Source organism: Osmia lignaria, chromosome 2 (genome assembly GCF_051020975.1).
Source record: "Osmia lignaria lignaria isolate PbOS001 chromosome 2, iyOsmLign1, whole genome shotgun sequence".
NCBI classification, from domain to species: domain Eukaryota; kingdom Metazoa; phylum Arthropoda; class Insecta; order Hymenoptera; family Megachilidae; genus Osmia; species Osmia lignaria.
Window position 1 is genome coordinate 4,881,758 of NC_135033.1, and position 21,079 is coordinate 4,902,836.

Here is a 21,079-nt window from a genome sequence, read left to right on the forward strand (position 1 = left end):
TCTGAACCCTTATGCTAAGTATTTTATTACCTAAATAAGAATCAAATTTCGGAATGGAACAAAAGCTCTACCCGTTCATTTTACTAACTTCAGCGTGTACCTTCCCTGTCTTACGGATTGCAACAGAAGCGATTCACTTTTGCGGGTGGTCCTCGGTCGGAACGAAGCGCGGTCTGGTCCCGAGGAAACATTTGAATGCTATAAATAAATATAAATAAATTGATTTGCCGGCATTAGCATAAGTAGCCAGCGGAGGCTCGAGTAAACCCGTCTGCGGCTCGCGTCTCTTTACCGTCTACACGTACTCCCTTCTTCGTCTCTCTTACCAGTGCGGACGTTGATTTATATCGACGTCCCTTAGCTTCCAACCGCATTCACCGTCCCTTTAACTTAAAAGGACACAGGACTACGATCCCGAGACGCGAGTCCGTCTCGTCTCGCGGTTGCTCGCGTGGGAATTAATTCCGAAACCATGAGACTCTCTCCCCCATGAATGGTAGTGTTTGAACAGGAACGATAAGAACTAACAATAAGATCAGCAACGTACGGACTGATGCGCATAGTATCATTTCGAGCACGTCGGTATTCGCGTATTAATGTTTCATTACGAGTGTTTGATGTTCCTGGAAACGAAAGTTCGGGGATCGCTGAAGAATGTTCACGGATCGTGTTCTGTATCAAGGCCGTCTCCACGAGAAGGGAACACGGTCCCCGTTTCTCCTATAAAATCAGTGGCCTTAAGTGCCGCAATCCATGGACGGTTATCTTCCCCAAAATCGGGTAATTTCGTGTAATCTACGCGGAGGTTTGGGCGTGGTCGGACCGCAGAGATACTTCGGCAGGGAACAGCGTGTGTGTCATTATTCGAATCTTCCAAATGACCCTGTTCTATCTTCTCCTTTACCGTCCCGTTGCCGGAAGAAAGGACCTCTGAATTACGTGGTCCCATTAAGAGGCAGCTTGTTGCGTAAAATTGACGTATCGAACTGACGCGCATTGTTCCAGAATCTCCGTTAAATTCTTTTCTACAGTATTCCAAATATCCGGCTAATTTGCTTGGAATACATTCAATCGAACAAATAGCGTGTTTCAATTAAAGAGAGATTGTCCAACGTACGATCGTCTCGTCACTGAATCATCTCGGTTATTTCTAGGCACAACGTCACGTTACTTCCACATTTGTCTCGTACCTCTTATTACCATTTCATAAGAGGTGCGTCGCGAGTGACCCATATCCTAGAACCAACGCCGTAACGACGTGGCCTTTCTCGAGGAGATCATTCTCTCGTCGTGGACACTCCTAAAACGTTGGCGAGATCTACGACGATTGTTCAGCGACAAGGGGAAAAAAAGTCGATCCTCCGTGGCGCTTTCATCATCGTCCGGCGTTCAAAGTAAACAGACGGGCACGCGTTGTCCTTATTAGAGATAAACGTCCACCCTGACGAATGTCCATTTTCGGACGAGAGTCGGATCCAACCGGGTCCTCCTTCGTCCACCGGAGGATCCGTGCCGAGTACCCTCGTATCAGAGTGCACCCCACCACAGCGACTGCCGCAGAATCACCCTCCACTTCCGCTTCGCTTGCTAGCCACTCCTCTCAGCCTCTGTTGATACTTCCTCGCGCGTGTATCTCGTCAGTCGGCCTGGAGCCACGTGCGTGTGCTCGAGAAGCTCCAGCACGAGTGCACCTCTTTCCATCGAACTGATTGCTCGTATTTAATTATTAACGAATACGAAGAAATCGAGACGCGTTCTTCCTCGAGAACGGAGAAATTCAACTGGAGGAAGCTTTAGTGGCTGTGATAGAGTCGAGAGAGGAATATTTTAGAACAGCGAATTTGCATGTAATTCAAGGCAGCGTCTTTAAAGTGAACTTTCCGCGACGAAACGTGACTGGAAAGCGTAAAGTGTCCATGGCAATATGCACCGATTCGTACACGCTGTTGGCTGGCAATCAGAGAACGAACCGCGCCGTCTCGACGGTACGTCTCGTATCTAAAACGACCAGGGAACCGAAACTCGAAGACAGATGGGCAGGAGCAGGGAGGACTAAAAATATCGGTCCCTGGCACGTTGCTAGCTAGCTGTACTTCAACTTGAACAATTTTACCGGCCTGGAGAACGGAGAGTTCCATGGCCGAGAGACGCCTCTAATCCGGTAGAGAGCTCCCACTCGAAGGGACAGTCCACGTCTTCGTTTCTTTTCGAGAAGAACCACTCAGGGGTACTTTTTTCAAGACTATCCATAGCACGAGAGGACAGTGAACGTTTTGTAAAGGACTAATTTGTGAAGTTGTGGAGTTTACTCTTCTGGAACGTTGGAGGGCGAGCAAGATGCGTGGGGTAAGTTTCCGCTTCAGATTTTAAAATGAAACCTAAGGTCTCTGAAAATCTGCTTCAATTTCAACGTTCTCGTTAGCGGAGCGCATCGATTCTCTCGATGAAACAAGAGAGACACGCTAATCCCTGAATAGTATCCACTTTCGCGGCGTTATGTAAAGAATCGTAACGCATACACCGCTGGTTACTTTTGCGTGGTGGCTCGTAATATCCTGGTATCTTTTTGCCAGAGAACGTGACTCGCCACCTGTATCCCACACGTACGATCCTTCCCGCGAGATCCTCCTACTGTAATCCTACACACCCGACTACTTCCGCTCCATCTATCAATTCAATGACTCGTCGATTGTTTCTATCCGTTAAAGTTCGCCAATGAACTCGCCTGCGCTCGATTGTGTATCTAAGTCGACAAGCCATTGATAAATGAAACTGAAGAGCTGCACTTGATAATTGCTATCACATTTGTACACGTAGCTTCTGATATGATTAATATTATCGAGTGATGAATTGAAAAAAAATATATAGTAACATGATCTATTGAGAAAAATATTTTGTCTGTCAAGTATTTATACCTAGATCGTTAACGATCCTCAGTAATTAACGAGCTAACAATTCATTGGCACAATTAGCCGACTAGTATCTGATTGCTCGTGATATAACATCAGCAATTACCGAAGAAGCAAGACGAGAAGCTACTTCCTTCGTTTTTAATCACCCATGACCATCGAACCCGGCAGCAATTCCGCGATCCCTACAATTTATTCTCCGATCCTCGCTAAAATTCATTCGATCGAGCTCGATCTAGAAGCCCGTGGCCGCAGCTATCGATGGACGTATGAAACTCTCTCTTGCAATTTTTCGAGCAATTCAAGTCTACCTACTCGGCACATTTACATCTCGAAGCGTTTCATAACCCATCACTAGCTGCGAGCAGCATCTCGACAACCGTCTAACGAGCGGTGCAACGAGCACCATGAAAGTAGGCAGCTAGAGTTAATAAGCCGAACAGCATAATAACACCCTCGTTCCCGATCGATGCTTTCAGAGGCGCACGGACGAAATCAGGAAAGCTTCGCGAGGACTCGAGCGGTTTTGAAGCGTCGTTCCTTCTTTCCACGACGGGGCCCTCCTCCTCAGGGGAAGAGGCTTTAGCCCCTACTCGAGGCCGACTTCTTCCACTCATGGTGTTTTACGGCTCGGTTGTTTGAAATTCTTCTGGCGGAGTCGCGCTCGTATTTATAGACCCGCGCGGGCTCGCGAGTTCACGCACGTAGAATCACACGCACGCCTTCTGCGGAGGAGATCGGAGGAAGCGGTTAACTAGAGGGATAGAGAGGGGAAGGTGGGTGTGCTAAGGGTGAAAAGAGGAAAGGAGAGAATAGAACGCGTTGAGTCGACAGAGGGACGAGGAGGCGGCACGTCGCGATCATGAAGCGATGCATCCGCGACAGGAGCACCGGCCCGCTTCGTCGTCGAGCACGTCCTCGACGTCGTCGAACTGTCTGCGCTGGCTGCCCCCACTGGCAGGCGACCATCCACCGGCTATGATCGGACGACTGACGGGGGCGAACGCGGCCCTATGGATCATCGTTTTGCTTCTGACCCTCGGCACCGCTCTCAGCCACGACGATCGCTCGGTAAGTAATTTATTCATTGATCGCGCTATTATTTTTATCGAACTCCTATAAATTTCATCAAACGCTAAATTGATACGCGATAAATGTAATTTAGTGATACTTTTATGCTATCAAATCGTGTCAGACTTTCTATACGTTTCGAAATTCGCTAATTAATATGTAACAACTTAATGTATTCGCAGCAAGATAATCAATAGAGTAAGTCGAAAGAAGTTTAAATGGTAATTAGAATTGCATGAATTATAATATTGAAATTAAAAATCGATTACATGAAATACGTGATTATTAAAGTGTTAATTACAAGAAACGTTACTTTTCACCTGAACAGAAACCGGAGAAGTACCGATTTGACAAGAAAAAATGATATTTATCCATAGTATTTAGGGCAAAGGTACTTTCTAAAATGCTTGCGCGTTTTTCGAGACGTTGTACGCGCTCGTGAACACGATACTAGCGTCGTTGGAAAAAGAAAAACCGTAGCGGCGAGCGAGCAGAGCTTCCGATTAGTAGCGCGTTTGCACCGGCCCCGTTTCGTTAGTTTCACTTTCAGCGTGGAAATCCGATCCAAAAGATCGTTCCCGTGCGTTGCACGCGCGATCGAGCGCATGGAAGGCGTTCATAAGACGGCAGGAAAAACGCGAGCAGAAGGATGAAAAAATTGAGAAACGTCTCGCAAATCTCTGGAACGAGATACCCGAGCGGACGAATATTAATTTGCTTAATTAAAGACGAGATAGCCGCGTAACGAGGCAGACCGTATTTTCCGTCAAGATTAAGAGCGATCCAAGCCGGTTGTTAATCGAAAGGGATTCACTTGGAGCCCATCAAAAAATCGACAATTCTTTTTATCCTTTAAACCCGATTCCTGTTCGCAGCAGCGATATTATTGACCAAGGATCGCGTTACCGAGCCCGAACATCGCGATCGATCGATCGATCAGGACGATCGTGAAACCGTTTAGTAGGCCAGCACGGGATATTACGCGCAGCCAAATGTGCCGTAATCTCGATCTTTATCGATGCTTGCCGGAGATTTTAAAACGCGACTCGCGAGCGTGTAAAATGCTTGCTCGAATTCAACGAACCGACACGCGAGACAACCGAGCTAATGGAAAACTAAAAACGTGCGTTCGAGCGACGCGCGTTCCTCCTCGACGCTCTTTTTACGCGCGCGCCGTGTAATTCAATTCGCGACGTCGCACACTTTGATATTCTAACAATCTGAAACACTCGCAATGGGTGCAGAAAATTCTACAAAAAAAAGAAAAAAAATGGGCAGTGGATATGAGAATACAAATGAATTATTACAAATTGCATCTACCAACTGAATCAGTTTACACAGTACAACGAGCGAAGAAATTAAATAAACAAAATCGAACCCACGATTAACCGTTACATTTCAATTCCAGTCGTGTCTTTGATCGAATCGATCCAATTGATTCAATCGACTCCGCCTCAATCGGCCGAGGAACGTTTCACCTCGAACGCATAACGTTTATGAACTGCAAATAGAATTCCCGGAGCGAGGACCCGTTTAGAAGCGGGTTGTTTCATGGAAGCAAACAATCGGTTAGTCAGATCCGACGTTCTTCCACGACTGTCGGACTTTCTGCCTACTCATCGAATGGAAGTTGTTCGAACGGTGTTTAGCGGATGGTTAGAGGCTGACGGAAAGCCTCGGGGTGGTCGATCCAAGCATTGTGTCAGCACGAACGCAATCGTCTACCTTCGGTTAAGATACCCTACTGATTACTATAATTTCAATCGGTGGCTATCGTCGAATTCCGTTGATCGCGCGTTTCAAAGCCCGTTGCGTCGTTTCTAACACGAGTGAAATCACTTCGAAGCTGGTAAATAACGGGTCCTGCGGCACTATAATGACGCGGAGTTAAATTAATGCCTAGATGTATCCAAGGAAGCTGGTTAGTTTTGAGCAGAGTACAGGGGATCGAAAAATTCTTCAAAATTCGAATCAATTACGTGGTGAAATTTATTCCCTAGTCAGTCCCCTCCGAAGGGTATTAAAATGTAATTTAGATCAGACTTTGCAGCTGCGGATCTCGTGTTACCACCCACAGGAACATCAAAGGGGACACGAAAGACACTTAGAGTCGAACTTTTTCTTCGTTTGCCACCGATGAATCTCGATAATGTCCCGCCGTGAACAACACAGCTTCGAGTTTATATTTAGTACACGTCCCTTCTGTCTCAATCCTGATGTTTTCCCTCGCCCAACCTCCTCTCGAGCTGTAAATCCATGGAATTGCGTTTCTCCCGTGTCAAACCGTCTGCGATTCGCTTCTCGAGACGGTGGTAACGCGTGGTCGATAGCGGTGCTCGGTCGTCAGAAATCCTGTAGGAACAACGCTGGGCGATGGATGAGGTAGGAGGGACTCTGGTATCAGATAAAGGATAAGCATTTGTTTGAGTTTCTGCTCGGGTCCTTATCTGGCCTAACGGGCCAATTTATGGTTCGATCCTCGGACAGTGCCGAGATAGCGAACAGATGTTGGACTCTTCTTGACCGCCTCTTCCTTTCTCTCCTCCTGTTACGTTCGTTCTCGTAAAGATTGCTTCGTGACAGCCGATCGAACGGTGATTATCGTTCTTTTGAAATGTTTCAAGAACAAGCTAAAGTGAACTAAAGCGAGAGTCGCTCTAGAGCCAACCCTTTTTCGGCCATTTCCGGTCAGACCGAAAGTGGCAAAAAAGAAGTTTTTTTCGGCCATTCGTTGAGATTTTGACAATGGCGCGAGAATTGTTTCGATAACTTTCACCGTTTGGCCTGTCCAAAAGTGACAGAAAGTCTAAATAGCCCCCTTGTTAAGAAATTTTCAATCTTACAAGGAGAACTACCCAAGTGTTACACTCACTTATTAATGAAACTTTGCCAGCTTGTGGAGCTCGTCGAGCTGAACACGCCTATACCCCGTTTTGTAGGTAGACGGCTAATTGTTTAAAAGATATTAATAATTAAAGGTAGTTACTACTTACATTGAGAAGTATGACAAACTCACACATATAACTCGCAATCTAGAGATCCACGGTTCAAATCTTTGGTTCCCAACATTTTTTTTTTTTTTTAATGATAATTTGTTTCTTTTTGAATAACTATTACATAAAAATTATCACAAAAAAATAAAAAAAAATGGGACCCAAGGATTTGAACCGAGGACCTTCAGATTGCGAGTCATGTGTTTAACCACGAAGCGGATCCATGACTCGCAATCTGAAGGTCCTCGGTTCAAATCCTTGGGTCCCAATTTTTTTTTTTTTTTTTTTTTTATGATAATTTTTATGTTATAGTTATTCAAAAAGAAACAAATTATCATTAAAAAAAAAAAAAATGTTGGGAACCGAGGATTTGAACCGTGGATCTCTAGATTGCGAGTTGTATGTGTGAGTTTGTCATACTTCTCAATGTAAGTAGTAACTAACTTTGTGTAACACTTAGGTAGTTCTCCGTATTAGATACGGATTGGCTAATAAGAAGTACGCGTTCTCCAGATTTTTATGAGATTGGCTTTTGATACAATTGCACTTTTCGCACAACTCAAATGCAACTATTATTGAGGAAACTATTCGAATAAAAGAAAACAATAGAGATTTATGGATTCCATTATGCACCTTGCTGTAACGGTACCTGACAACAAAGCAGGATCGACAGGAGTGACAGAAGAAGCTCATCAATCCCGTCCTTCCTTTCACTAATATTTTAAACAGTCAGGGAAACAATGTTCCCTCTCTCTCTCTTTACAAATGACAGGCATTCTCTAATTAACGCTTGCTTCTAGCCAAGCACGAACACGAAGGAGGACGATGGTGTCAATCATTCGAGGCTCTCGCGTCGTGTATAAAATGGCGGATGACCCGATGGCGGACACCCCGCGGAGAAACTTCCTGTCGCTGGATCCAACGTGTTCTTCGGTTCTCTTTCTCTTTACGCTATTCTATTAGCCTGTCGAGATCTCTGGAATAATTTACCGCTATTCACCGAAGAACACACGGGGTCAAGCTGGAACAATGTAGCCGTGCAAGTTGGATGGTAAGCTGCTTCGAGGATCCTCCTTGCGATCGGAGATTAATAATCGAAGATATCCTCACTTTGCCTCGAGATCGAAGGGTATTGTTAAGGACCGGCAGTCTTTCCTTTGTGGATCGAGTCTTACAGGATCGTCGACAGAGTTGTTGTAGTCGATCTTGATAGTTGCCGATTGACGCGACCGGATACTAATGAATCCTTGTAACTGAAGGGTTGCGCGATTGGAAATCATCATCGTTCCTGTCGAGGAAGTTGATAATACGAAAGCTGAGCGAATCGATTTCTTATCTTTAGAGGAAACGTTGCTTTGAACAAAATGTAAGATACTGCATCGTCAGTATTTCAGTAATTAATAAAATATTAACTTTCAAGATCCGAAAATAATTTCAACAAAAATTGATAGAAAAATCCTAAAAGGTTTCGTTTCACGGTCTACTGATATAATCGATAAAATTCTAGTTTTTTAAATCTCTCTTCAGTATAATCTCGTAAGCCAGTTCTCATCATCGTTATCGGTTCGTTAAGCGTCGTCGTGTTAACAGGCCGTAGAATTTTCATCGTCTTCGAGAGGAAACTGGAAAGCAAGAGCGTTCGCTCGACACCCCGCGGAGGATCGAGCCGGAGGCAGCTCGATTAGCTTCTTACTGCGTATCGTGACGACTATCGCGAGGAATTTCAGCCCGTCGCGGGGCAGGAAGTATGTTAACCTCGCGGTGGATAAAAAGTTGTCGTCGCTACGGGGAGGAAAGAAAGAAAGAGGGTACGATAGAGGACGACAAGGACGAGGAGGACGAGCGAAGTGGCCTGTTCGCGAGTGCATCTTGCGACCACGACGATCCCGTTTCTCGCTTCGAGGCCGTGAATCGACGAAACGCTTCGCTCTCACCCCCTCTGCTCGACGCGACGCTTTTCCTGCTCCTTTCTTCTTCGTATTCCGCGCGCACCTCGTTCCATTGTCTCGAACGCGGTGAAGATCGAACGAACGATCCGATCGATTAGGATTCCGGGAGAAACGAATTCCTCGACGTAGCTGTTAGTCGGTTAACGATTCCAACTGTTCTCCTCGAACGTAGCGAGGAAAGGTTGATTTATTGCCTCGTGGGTGGATATTTGAAAGTTGTGTAAGTGAAATTTCTCTTATTATAGACGATTCTGTCTTTGGAAGAGAATTTTGCGAAACATCAACCCTTTCCGCTTGAATCTATTATACTCTCTCTGTACCATAGTAATAGTAGTAGTTGAATTTATTTTGTCCCATAGTAATAGTAGCAAAAGAAAATAAATATAGAACACAACATTTATTATCAAAACACTGAATTAAATTAAACAATAAATTTAAAATACTACTCCTAATTTTTATTTTGACTGTTCAGATAGTTTCTGGATTTTTCAATAATTTCGTTACTGCATTTTAAACTTGTAGGTAGGATCCCTTGACTACGAAGCTTTCCTTTTCCTATATGCGTGATCTTAGAATCTGGATCAAGAACTGGACAATCACAACTCGATTTTTGCTTGAAAACTCTCTTTTTTTCATCTTACTTTTACAATGGGTTAATATTCAACTGAAATGAAACAATTGATTTCGATCAGCGGATGAGATTAGAAAAATAGTTATAATTCGTAATAATTAGGTTAACCTGAAAATTGAAAGATGTGTCAAAACAAATGACAGATGTCATGAAACACTGATTTTGATAACAGCTGCATTCGCCAATAATTCCCGTTTAAATATTCACTTGCTACTATTATTATAGAACAGAGGGAGTATCAACTAATTAATCTTCTAATCATTTTAGCGAAAGTTACAATCAACAACCACATTTTTTAAACCTACATTGTAAAGTTAACAAAGGCGCCAAACCAGGTTCCCTGAAACTTCCAATCGAAAGCCGTAAAACAAGCGATATCAGGATTCGATAAAGAGGAACAACATTAGCGACTAATGAGATCGATAAGTCATCGATGGCTAGAGATTCGAAGGAGTCTAGGCTCCTATCGAGCATGGCTAAGTTACTCGGTTTGGTAAACACGGCCGTGCGCGTTTCGCGGGAATCGTTAAATCGGTCGTGCAGAAAACGAGTTGTATTTAATACACAATATTAATGAGGGCAGTTCTTTGTACGAGGGCAAGTTATACCGGAATAACTTGTTCCACGATAGGTTCCCACTCCTGGTTGAACGATTGCTAAACCACGAGTAAAGATACAATGTCACGTGCTCTGCTTGCCAATTAACGTTTCTACTTATGCGTAACCTCGTACAGAGGGTACGATCATCCCTTCGGGTTCTCACAATTTTTATCGTACGCTAAAAGGTCACGAATGAATAATGAAATGTGACACTTTGAATTCGGAAACTTTCTCCTACAATCGCTAATCGAGTCGCAGCGGTCACACGATAAATCTCTTTGCATAGAAGCGTAGCTCGAATTGCACGCTTGGAATACGGTCAGTCGTTTCGCACGATGCAGTGTAAATTCAAGCGACGGACACGGGACCATGAAGAGTACCAAGTAGGATCTTGTGTCTCGTGAGATACGAGTGAAATTTATGAACGAACAACCGACGCGACGGACAGCTGGCGAACGAACGCGTGGTTCCGGCAACGCGTCTAGGAGTACTCGAGTAATGGATCTCGAATACCCTGCTGGATATAAACGTTCCACGGGAGCCGGTTGTTTTATGAAACAGACGACGACTCTAAACTAGGAGAACGAATCGTTTTGCTTGAATTTTCCTTATTTTTCCTACGTGGGATTAAACGATCGAAATAAATTCGGTCGTCAGATGATATTCACGCGACAATATAGGTACAAGCTGATTCTAGTCAGAGTCCGGAGTCAAGGGTCAAGGTTTCAGATTAATCACTAGCCCGCGGATAAAAGGTTATTTATAAAAGATTGAAATCAAATGAATCGTCGCACGACTTACGGAATCCAAGAATGATATAATACTGTCTTTTCGAAGAGAGGACAGAGTATATTTACGAATTTATCAAAAGAGACTACCGCGTCATCAACGTATAACCGTGTTTGTTTCTCAGAAAAATTTTTGATACTGCTATCTCGTTTGTTTTTCAAGCAAGTATCTTTAACCTTGTACCTTGCAAAAATTTCAGAAATGCGAACTGTCCGCGCGCAATTGCAATGAATTCTAAAATTCGCTTCGTATCAATGAAACGTCAAGGTGTATTCCTGATGCTTTTCTTTCATCTTCGTATCTTCGTTCCATTCAACTTGCGCCACGTCGGTATCCACCGCGATGTCCGTCTCCATTAACGCATACGCGTGTAGTAGCAATCTTAATCTCGGTTTATTATCCAGCGGATAATTCTGAATTCCCTGGCGCGCTAACAGATTACCTGACAGAAGTGGCCATCAAGCGGGAACAGAAATATAGCGAACGCTTTCAGCGATCCGTGTCTGGCGAATGGTTTAATGGACCCTTCGGTAGCTCGGATGTTCGCTAGTCTTTCGCGATTCCCGTCTAATGAAGAGCGACGCGGTAAAGAAACGGCGATGGGAGAAAGAAGATGGAAATAACCCGGTGTGGATAACGACGAGAAGAAGCTAGAAGAGGGACGTTTAACGGATGCCGTTGAAAAAGCACGCCAGGTGACTCGTTCCTCGACCTCGACTCTTCGTAATGGTTAACTTTATCGTTTCACGCTTCAGCCCGAACTAATCCCGCGAATTAAGGCTCGTTAATACCCGGCTTTAAATAGAAGAAGTCTCGAACGAGGCGCTGGAACAGCGAGTTTTCCAAAGGAATCGTATGCATCGTGAATTAATCAACATCTCGTTTGAAAGTCATCGTCAAGCGTTTGATTAGAAGTGAATGGTAATCGATAGACCGATCTTGTTAACTTGTTTGTCGACTGTTCCTCGTTTTTTCTAATGATCATTCACGATACTGAATTTATGCATCTTTAATTAGATAGCTCCTAAGGGTACTCTGAAATGATATCAGATGTAAAAACTTTATTTCCTAAGAATTCGTTTTCTTATATCGAGTGTAGCAAGTTCTCCAGAGGAACGTCTTCGAATTTCTCGAAACTCTTACATACCAGAGATAATATAGCTTCAAGCGAGGAGAAAATAAATGCACGAGACGGAAGATCTCTATTTTTATACCGTTTCCCGTCGGCAAGACCAACCAATCTATTACGAAACTCCATAGTAAAAAAAGCCAACTAGACCACGAATGAACTTCTCAATATTCATTCTTCTTTAATTAATCTCCCCACACCAATTAATATCCTGTTACGTCTTGATATTTTTTGAAAAATCAACCTTTCTACCACGATTCACGACCCACCCCATGTACAATCAACCCTTAGTTGTACTTGTCTCATTGTCAGTCCCTCGTTCGCCCGTATTTCTACGATTCGCATCTCGAAACCCTGTCTCGTGTCCACGTTTCTCCCCAATTTCAACGTCCCACATAGGATTGCACCACGATCTCGAACACAATGCGTGCAATAATACTGAACATACCCACGAGAGCACAATAAGGATTTTTCGTTTCCTCGATTTGCTTGATTTCGCAAAAACCGCGCGACAGGAAGGTACGGGTCGCGGAATCGTTTCGTTGGAAACCGGCAAAGTGGGCGGACGAGCGCGTGTTGCTCTTCATTGCACAAGGGGGATAATAAATCACACGATGATCTCATCACGGTATTAAGATATTGCACGACACGCATCGAATGAAAGAGAGAGAAGGATGCATGTGGAAATTACGGGAGACGCGATAAACAAGCTACCGTTGGTCAGCAATAAATTCCGTCCATGTCTCCTTCTTCCGACTCGCGGACACGTTTGACGACGCGTCGAGTCTGGATGGAAAGGAGTAAGAAACGACCGGTCAATGGTTAAGGTTATCGTTTTCTGGTGCAAATCGTCTGCGAGAACGTTGGATCGGGTTCGCAGCATGCCGTTCGAACGCCTAATGAAATTATTACACGGTGAATCGGTGAATGAGATTGTAACGCTGGGACTGGTTCCCACGAACGATCTGTTTTCTTTTTTACTTTTATTTTTTTATTCATTTTAAACAGGACGAAGTAAATTACTCGAGGAGATGATGTTCGAAACGTGGACGAGAGAAAAAGGAAAGTAAGATTCGTTTCTTTTTGTTTTTTTAGTAGAAGTGTAAATTAATGTGGTGTCTTTTTTTATTGGTACTCAGAAGATGGGGAACTCGCTTGGTTTTTTTCCTTCAATCTTCCCCGTTCGCTTCATCGTGACATTACAGTATTTCGAGTTAATCCAGTTATTTCTGGGAATGAATTAAATTTTCATGTGATAAATTCTGTAAATTACTTCTTACGCGTCCTCTGTCACTATTATATATTAAATCCTTCGAGTTATGTGTAAAAATTGGATGAAACGAAGAATGAAAAAAAAAAAAGGTTCGATTGTGCAAGAATTCGAAAAACCTTTTACACGAGCCGCAAACTACACGCGGGTCAATTATACTCTCTCTTTCACAGTTTACTCTGGACAAACGCGCGCACACATGTCAAACACACGCGTTCCGCTAAAACTGAGGAGATGCAAATTTAACCAGCGCTACGTTTAAGGATAGAGAAACTCCTGTTTCAATGGGTACAAGTCGAATTTATCATTGCCAGGCCGGTACCTTAAAACCTTTTACCGTAGAATTTTACGACATTAGAATATTTTGCCAGGGAATTGCTATAAAATATTGCCGAACGTTTGAAACTTTCTAACCGTGTTTCTAATTTTATTACGACAGCTGCATTTTTTCCTTGATATTATTTGCAACCGAATTTCAGATGAAACTGATCATAATTTTCAATTAATAGTATACGCTTGAAACGTTACGAAATTTCTATTCCCAGTGAGAAACAAGAAGCATGTTAGCCTAACTCACTCGATGTTGCCACTTAAACCTATCCAAAAGTCAAGTAGGTATTCATAATCAGTAGACAGAAACAAGATTTCCTGAAAAAACACTTGAGTTCTCCTAAAGTTCGTAACAATCTAAATTCTACTTAAATCCTTGTAGGATTAAAAATCACGTAATTTCTAATGATCTCATTTACTGGCGAAGTAGAACTGTCGATCAGACCAAGAATGTTTATTCACAAATCGTTCCAATTGTTCGCAGAAGAGACGAGAGTTGCATATGAAAATTTCTTTCGTTGAATTACTAACAAGAACAGCGAGAGGACTCAATTTCTTTACTTTCAAAGCAAGTAAGAGCAGAAATTGCGACCATTAAACAAATGTCGTGTAACACAGTAGAACAGCGACGGTGCAGCAGTCACGATGTTGTTACGGTTCATTTGATAAGCCTTCAATGACATTTGCGCAAAATGCAAACGTACCGTGACCGCACTATTAGCGTTCGAACCCAACCCCCAAAGTTTCAAAAGAGCAATTTACTATTATATTCGCTTTCAGAAACAATAATTAAAAATTTCTACTTAAAATTTTTCATGTCGAGTCGTACAAGGGTGGCTGGGGTTTGTTCGCGGAATTCTCCCAAAGCAAATAAACGCGGCACGATTTACGCGTACGTCCGCGTCGCGACTCGAAATGTCATCCTGACCATAGTAGGTGGACGAGAACCTTGGCCTTCGGATCGCTTGCACCACGACATAAATCAGGCCACGATCTCGCCATAGCGAGCGTTCCATCGACCACGGTCCCGGTATTAAATCCACGGTAGTCCAACGTCGAAGGAATCACCGGCCATTTTCGGACGCTCAACACTCCGCTGCGCTACCATCTACGGTATAGTTGGGGCGTCAGCACGCGAAACGAATGTCATTGCTTCCGAACCTTATCCATCTTCTTCGCCGCGGCCCTTTCCATTTGCTCTTTCAGAATCCCCCTTTCTTTTTTACCCTCTCGTTACCCCTTTTTGCCGGACCTTCTTCGCGACCAGCTTTGTCCAGATTGTCGCGATGAAAATCTTCCCTTTATAATTTCTTTCGTTCTGTAAAACTGGTTAATTGTCCTTATTGATTTGATCAGAATTTCATTTCTATCGTGAATTATTTTTATTTTTGGCAAAGGTCGATGATTGTTTCGGTTTGCAATTCCGGTGCATCAATTGTATTTGGGAAATTGTCCTTTTCGATTTGATCAGAATTTCATTTCTATCGTGAATTATTTTTATTTTTGGCAAAGGTCGATGATTTTTTCGGTTTGCAATTCCGGTGCATCAGTTGTATTTGGGAAATTGTCCTTTTCGATTTGATCAGAATTTCATTTCTATCGTGAATTATTTTTATTTTTAGCAAGGGTCAATGAATGCTTCGATTTGCAATTCCGGTGCATCAATTTCATTTGGGAAATTGTCCTTTTCGATTTGATCAGAATTTCATTTCTATCGTGAATTATTTTTATTTTTGACAAAGGTTGATGATTGCTTCGATTTACAATTCCGGTGCATCAATTGCATTTGGGAAATTAATAATTTTTCAAAAAGGTCGTGGATTTCATGAAACGTGGTATCGTAGGTAGATGAATTCCCGAGCAATAAACGCCCGTTGTAGATACAGTTACACGTGCATAAGGTACAGAGAAATTGCTGCAGGTGAAGGGAGACGGTGTGTGTTGCAGCTGGAATGTGCTTGGTAGGGTGCCTCGTTTCAGGGATGCAACGCTTTGAATGCGAAACGGTATTAAAACTGCATACGTGATGCCAGTGAATCATTCGCGATACGATTCCCAGGAATTCTTGCCATGTTGCGATCAGAGTACAATTTCTCTTTGTCACGGTACCCTTGCACGATCTTTAGCGACATTTTCTCAAATTAAACTTCTTCTTGTTGGAGATGCTCGACGACGAGGCGACAGCTTCCCTCCGTGTCCATCCCTTGAAATTGCTTCTCTTTTACTCGGCACGCGGTTTTTGCGATTCCATCAGGGGAGATGCAAGGCACCGCGGACTTCAGCCTAGTTTGGCCATGTCCTCAGCCACGCATACAAATTCTTCTTGCCCTTTACTTGCTCTGCTCAGAGAAGCCTCTCCGTTTTTCTCCTCTTCAACTTCTCTGTGTGCTAAAGCAAGCGACGTAGCAGACTTCCAAGTGGTTATGACGAAACAGGCGAAATAGGGACTTGGAAATTTTTCCCTTCGTCAACTTGCTCCTCGAGCTATGCTTTCCGGAGAGTCGGCGACGCACGGCACTTCAATTCGTTTTTCGTATTCCAGGATATTGCGTTATACAGAGCACACCGTACGTATTAAATACGGTCAAGAATTCGAAGCATGAGTTGCTTATACAAGAGAAGGAAATGAAAGAGAACCTGTTTCATTTTACACGGAGCACGATGAAATTAATTGCATAATACGGGAATATCGTTAACCCTGAACTCTGTGCTCCTGTGTACATTCAAAAGGTGCGTATTCTTTTCGCTTAACCGGATCATAAACTTGAAAGGCAACAACGAAATTATTGTAACTCGTTTAAGCATTCTGAGATTTCATATCGTTTCGTATCGTGTTCGCGGCATCGCGATACTCTTTTATAGAAACGCAAGAATCCAATCAGCATTCTCTTGAAATCGTACCAGCCGTTTGATTTCATTTAACTCGAGGTCAGATGTTCATGATTGTTGCCTTTTAGTACAGGTAAAACGCGATTACCTTTCGAGGTAATCGTTATGTGTTTCAATCCACGCTGTTTTAAGAATATTTCTACGATATTAAACGTACGACATTACAAACTTGTTCCATTTATACGATAGAATGCCAAGACTTGTTTGAAATTTTACACAGCTACATTACGAAAATGGATTTGTATCTCATTTGCATGTTCGATCATTTTTATTTTCACTTATTCTTAATTAATTTCTAGTTCGCCTATAACAGAATGCTATCAAAATGGTACATTTCTCAATGATAGTAAAAACAGAGTGCACCTATATTTTCTTAAATCATTACTTTAACGTTACATTCCTTGTTTCCTCAATTATAGCAGAACTTAAATTACCTAATTGCAAATATAAATTCTAAAAATGTTCAATTGCAAAAAGATGTGATACAAGTAATTGGCTGCGTACAAACAAAAATCGTACAGCACATTAAAGTTTCGTAAGAACAGCTCGACAAAAGGATCGCATTCTTGCGTTTCATTGGCCTGTAACTATTCAGTAATTGGCACTGTCTCTACCGTCAATCTGAAGAAAGATAATTATACATTTCGCAGCCACCCCTTACGTCACACAATCGACCCTTCGATCTCCTAAGACGATCGACCTGGATGAGGTAACGTTCTTTCCAATTTCACTGCTCTATTGTTCAGGATAATGAGCCACGTGGGTTGTGCATCGAAAGAGGGTGTGATCCACGTGTGCCAGTTGCATCTTTATCAATCCGCCCGGTCGTTCATCGATCAATGATTCTTGGACGAAGCTTAAAGGGAGGAAGAATCATGATTACGCGATGCCTACGCGTCTGGACACGGTGACATTGTGCAACGACGCCGGTGGTTACGTTTACGAGCCGACAAATTGAGTTTAAAGTTAGTTACAGCCTTGGGAATGCTGGACGATATTCGAGCCGGTTGCTAGTAACGTCAGCAAGGACTGGTCTATTAACTCTCTGCTTGAGAACGAGTAATTGTTCGATCGTTTTTGCGATCGTTTCTGCCTTCGAGTCGAATGATCCTCACATACGGAGACCCGATTACGGTTTTACCAGCTTTCTTGTCTGTACGCCTCGCGAAACTTTCCGTTCCTCATCGATGTACGACGAGTTATGAGAGGAGGAAAGGTTTGCATTGTTCGATTATTTTAAGGCTAGATCGATTTCTGGCGCACCCAGGATTGGGAGAGGTCGATTACCATCTTTGAGTACCGAGATAAAATAGAAAACTTGGGAAACGTATGACCCTGCATTCGAATATCATCATCAAACGTAGCATTAAGACTTCAATACTGTCAGCGTAAATGATGAAAATCGTTTGAAGAATTAATGCTTCAATTGGAATTCACGTAACGAAACAGTGCGTTCATTAGTTCAGTTTGCTGCTATTAATCTCTGTTCGTTTTTACGACGCTCTGCCCACGTATCGCATGCATGTAACACAATAAAATTGCTTTTCCTCGTGCGTATCATTTTTACGTTTCATCAGTGATCCGCGACCGTTGTCCATGACTTGGTCGAAATAGAAAGAAGCATTTTGCAATGCAAACACGCGTGTACCCGTTTGCTTTTACGTTGACATAACAATTTCTCAGTGAAAAAAGTAGTTTATACCGAGTCATTCCGGTCGTTTCGTCGTTAGCTGCCGATGATTAATTACTCTTTGCTTTGGGCTAATTTCAGAGTGGAAATAGGACGCTCGTTTTCCATGGGGGCAATAATTCGAGCCGGCTGCACGCGAGCAATCAAGATTCTTTTGCGGGACAATCGCCAAAGAACAGTGAGTTTCATATAATATAATGTACTATTGTATTCCATTATATAATTAAAATTATATTTGTTAATTACTTCAGAATCCACAAAACTATCGTACTATACAAATTGGAGCGAATGGTCAGTTTGCGATCGACACTGTACGCAAAATCGCGTTCGAAGGTGTCGACTAAAGAAAAAATGTGGAAGCACTATACTAAGAGTGAGTTAAAAAAATATCACCGTTCTTTAACGTTATAGCCTCCGAGTCTACGTGGTAATTTACGATTTGATGGAATATTTTATAGGAAGAACGTACCTGTCAGCACAACAGAAAAGGAAGGTGGAGGAGATGCAAGCAACGACAGCGACGAGGACATCGACGAAAGGATAAATTTCATGTAGTACAGGTGAACAAGTGTTTTAATTAAACTTTATCTGTAATTCGAAAAAATGAAAATGTTCTTAATGCATGCAAGTACGTGATAAAATTTATTGTTATTTAATTACGAATGCGTTACTAGTTACCTAAAAAGGAAGCCGAGCCCAGACAAGGGAGACGAAGGGGCAAGGACATCAAGGACCAGTCCATAGGATATTATGGAAAGTGGAGCAAGTGGTCACCCTGTACAAGACTGTGTACCACTCAACGTCACAGGTAGCACTGCGTTAACGATCTCTCAATTCATTTATCAGCTCTGAAATCAGTTCTCATTAATCTCAATTAATTAACTGAAGGTGGTGTAAGAAGCCTGGAATTTGCGTTCGCGATGTGATAAGGGAGAGTGCCTACTGCTACGTCGAAGGTAGCTACTGCCAAAGATGGATTGACCAAGAAATCCGTAGAAGTCAAGAAGTAGATAACGACGGTAAATTGTAGCTCGAATCGCACATCAAAAATTTTACTTATCTCCTAGCATATTTATTCGCATTATTTCTAGACATCGTATTAGAATTGAGCAGTTCCAACGACGTGAGTAGTTCCATTCCCGAAAAGCACCCTCACACCTGGAAGTGTGGGGTACCAAGCACACAAAGGACTTCCAGGTTGTCTTATTTCACAAGAATTATCGGTGGACGTCCATCGATACCTGGCAGCTGGCCCTGGCAAGTGGCAGTCTTGAACAGATTCAGAGTAAGTAATTAGATGTTCAAAAATATTTATTAAATCATAATTATTTACTTTGTTATTAAAAGGAAATTGTGTTTTTATAGGAGGCCTTTTGTGGAGGCACCCTGGTCTCTCCAAGATGGGTGCTGACTGCTGCGCATTGTATTAGAAAGCGTCTCTATGTTCGAATCGGAGAACACGATTTGACGGTGAAAGAGGGCACCGAGTTAGAACTAAGGGTACGTTATATCCGGATATGTTCACTGATGGTCCCCGATTCAAAATGTTAATTAAGTATTAATTTTTCTCCAGGTCGATTCAGTAACGGTACATCCCGAATACGACGTGGACACAGTGGACAATGACGTGGCAATGTTACGTCTTCCAGTCACACTGACCGCCTCGCCATCGAGAGGGATCGCTTGTCTTCCGGCGCCTAACCAGCCTCTACCCGCCAATCAACTGTGTACGATCATTGGCTGGGGAAAATCGCGAGTCACCGATGACTTTGGTACCGATGTTCTCCACGAGGCCCGAGTACGTCGCAGGCATACTTTCTGCTGGTGTAATAGCCATGAATGCACCCTGAAGAACATTGTCTGTCAATTTTGTCATTTTTCAGATACCCATCGTGTCTACAGAGGCATGTCGCGACGTCTACGTAGACTACAGGATCACCGACAACATGTTCTGTGCAGGATATCGTCGGGGAAGAATGGACTCTTGTGCAGGAGACAGCGGTGGTCCCCTTCTCTGTCGCGATCCCAGGAGACCCGACCATCCTTGGACCATTTTCGGGATCACCAGTTTCGGAGAGGGTTGTGGGAAACGAGGAAAATTCGGAATATACGCGAGAATGTCGAACTACGTTCGTTGGATCAGCAGAGTGATGAAAGAAACTGACGATTTTAATTAACAAACTAAGGACACATCTGTGCATCGATTCAGATAAATTGTGGTCTGTGGTACTAGACATTGAAAGACTCTAATTAATTTTAAGAGATAATTAAAAGTATGAAAGTTGAACCTAAAGACTGCAAGTGATCGAACAATCATTTTCTTTTAAGATTAATGTCATTTATCAGTCTCTACTTTAGATACATCACGTTGTACAATGAAAAATCATCGTATTTTATAAAATTCGATAACAAAAGCAACAGAAGGAACAAAAAGTAATACAATTTTATCCTAAACAGGAAGGGAACTAACTAACTCGGTCGTGGGAAACAATCGACGATCAAGTTTTCCTTTTTCTCTAAACTTTTTATTATTCAATAATATGAAACGTAAGGTGAAAAAATCATGATACACTTTTGTGCAACTCGAGTCTGCTCCTGCTTTTCCATTTGAATTCACGAGAGACGAAAGGAAGAGCGAGAACAGAAGATAAAGAAGTGAACGAGAAAGAGGCCTTTTCGTGAGGACTGTGGTGCCATCTTTCGTCGAACAGCGATTTCTTAGAACCTGGTAGCAAACGAGTATCAGAGATAGGTGCAAATAACGTCGAGATAATTAACGAGATGATATCAGAAGAGCTTCGTTGGGATTTCATCGACGTGGCTGATAAT

General features: G+C 42.8%; 1 protein-coding gene across 1 annotated transcript; it reads left to right on the forward strand.

Annotated features, from left to right (window-relative positions):
* The first annotated feature begins 1,593 nt into the window (after positions 1-1,593).
* Positions 1,594-20,944, forward strand: LOC117605973 (uncharacterized). Its single transcript, XM_034327871.2, has 11 exons — positions 1,594-2,346; positions 3,389-3,980; positions 18,332-18,428; positions 18,502-18,623; positions 18,709-18,810; positions 18,925-19,058; positions 19,139-19,269; positions 19,342-19,535; positions 19,616-19,750; positions 19,824-20,048; positions 20,134-20,944. The coding sequence occupies exons 2-11, from the start codon at positions 3,780-3,782 to the stop codon at positions 20,425-20,427; spliced, it is 1,635 nt and encodes a 544-aa protein (XP_034183762.2). The 5' UTR covers positions 1,594-2,346; positions 3,389-3,779; the 3' UTR covers positions 20,428-20,944.
* Positions 20,945-21,079: the final 135 nt, after the last annotated feature.

Coding starts and splice junctions, on each gene's coding strand:
- LOC117605973 (XM_034327871.2), top strand. CDS start 3,780: ATGCATCCGCGACAGGAGCACCGGCCCGCTTCGTCGTCGAGCACGTCC. Junction 18,624..18,708: donor GTGGAAGCACTATACTAAGA/GTGAGTTAAAAA, acceptor AATATTTTATAG/GAAGAACGTACCTGTCAGCA. Junction 19,751..19,823: donor GCACCGAGTTAGAACTAAGG/GTACGTTATATC, acceptor ATTTTTCTCCAG/GTCGATTCAGTAACGGTACA.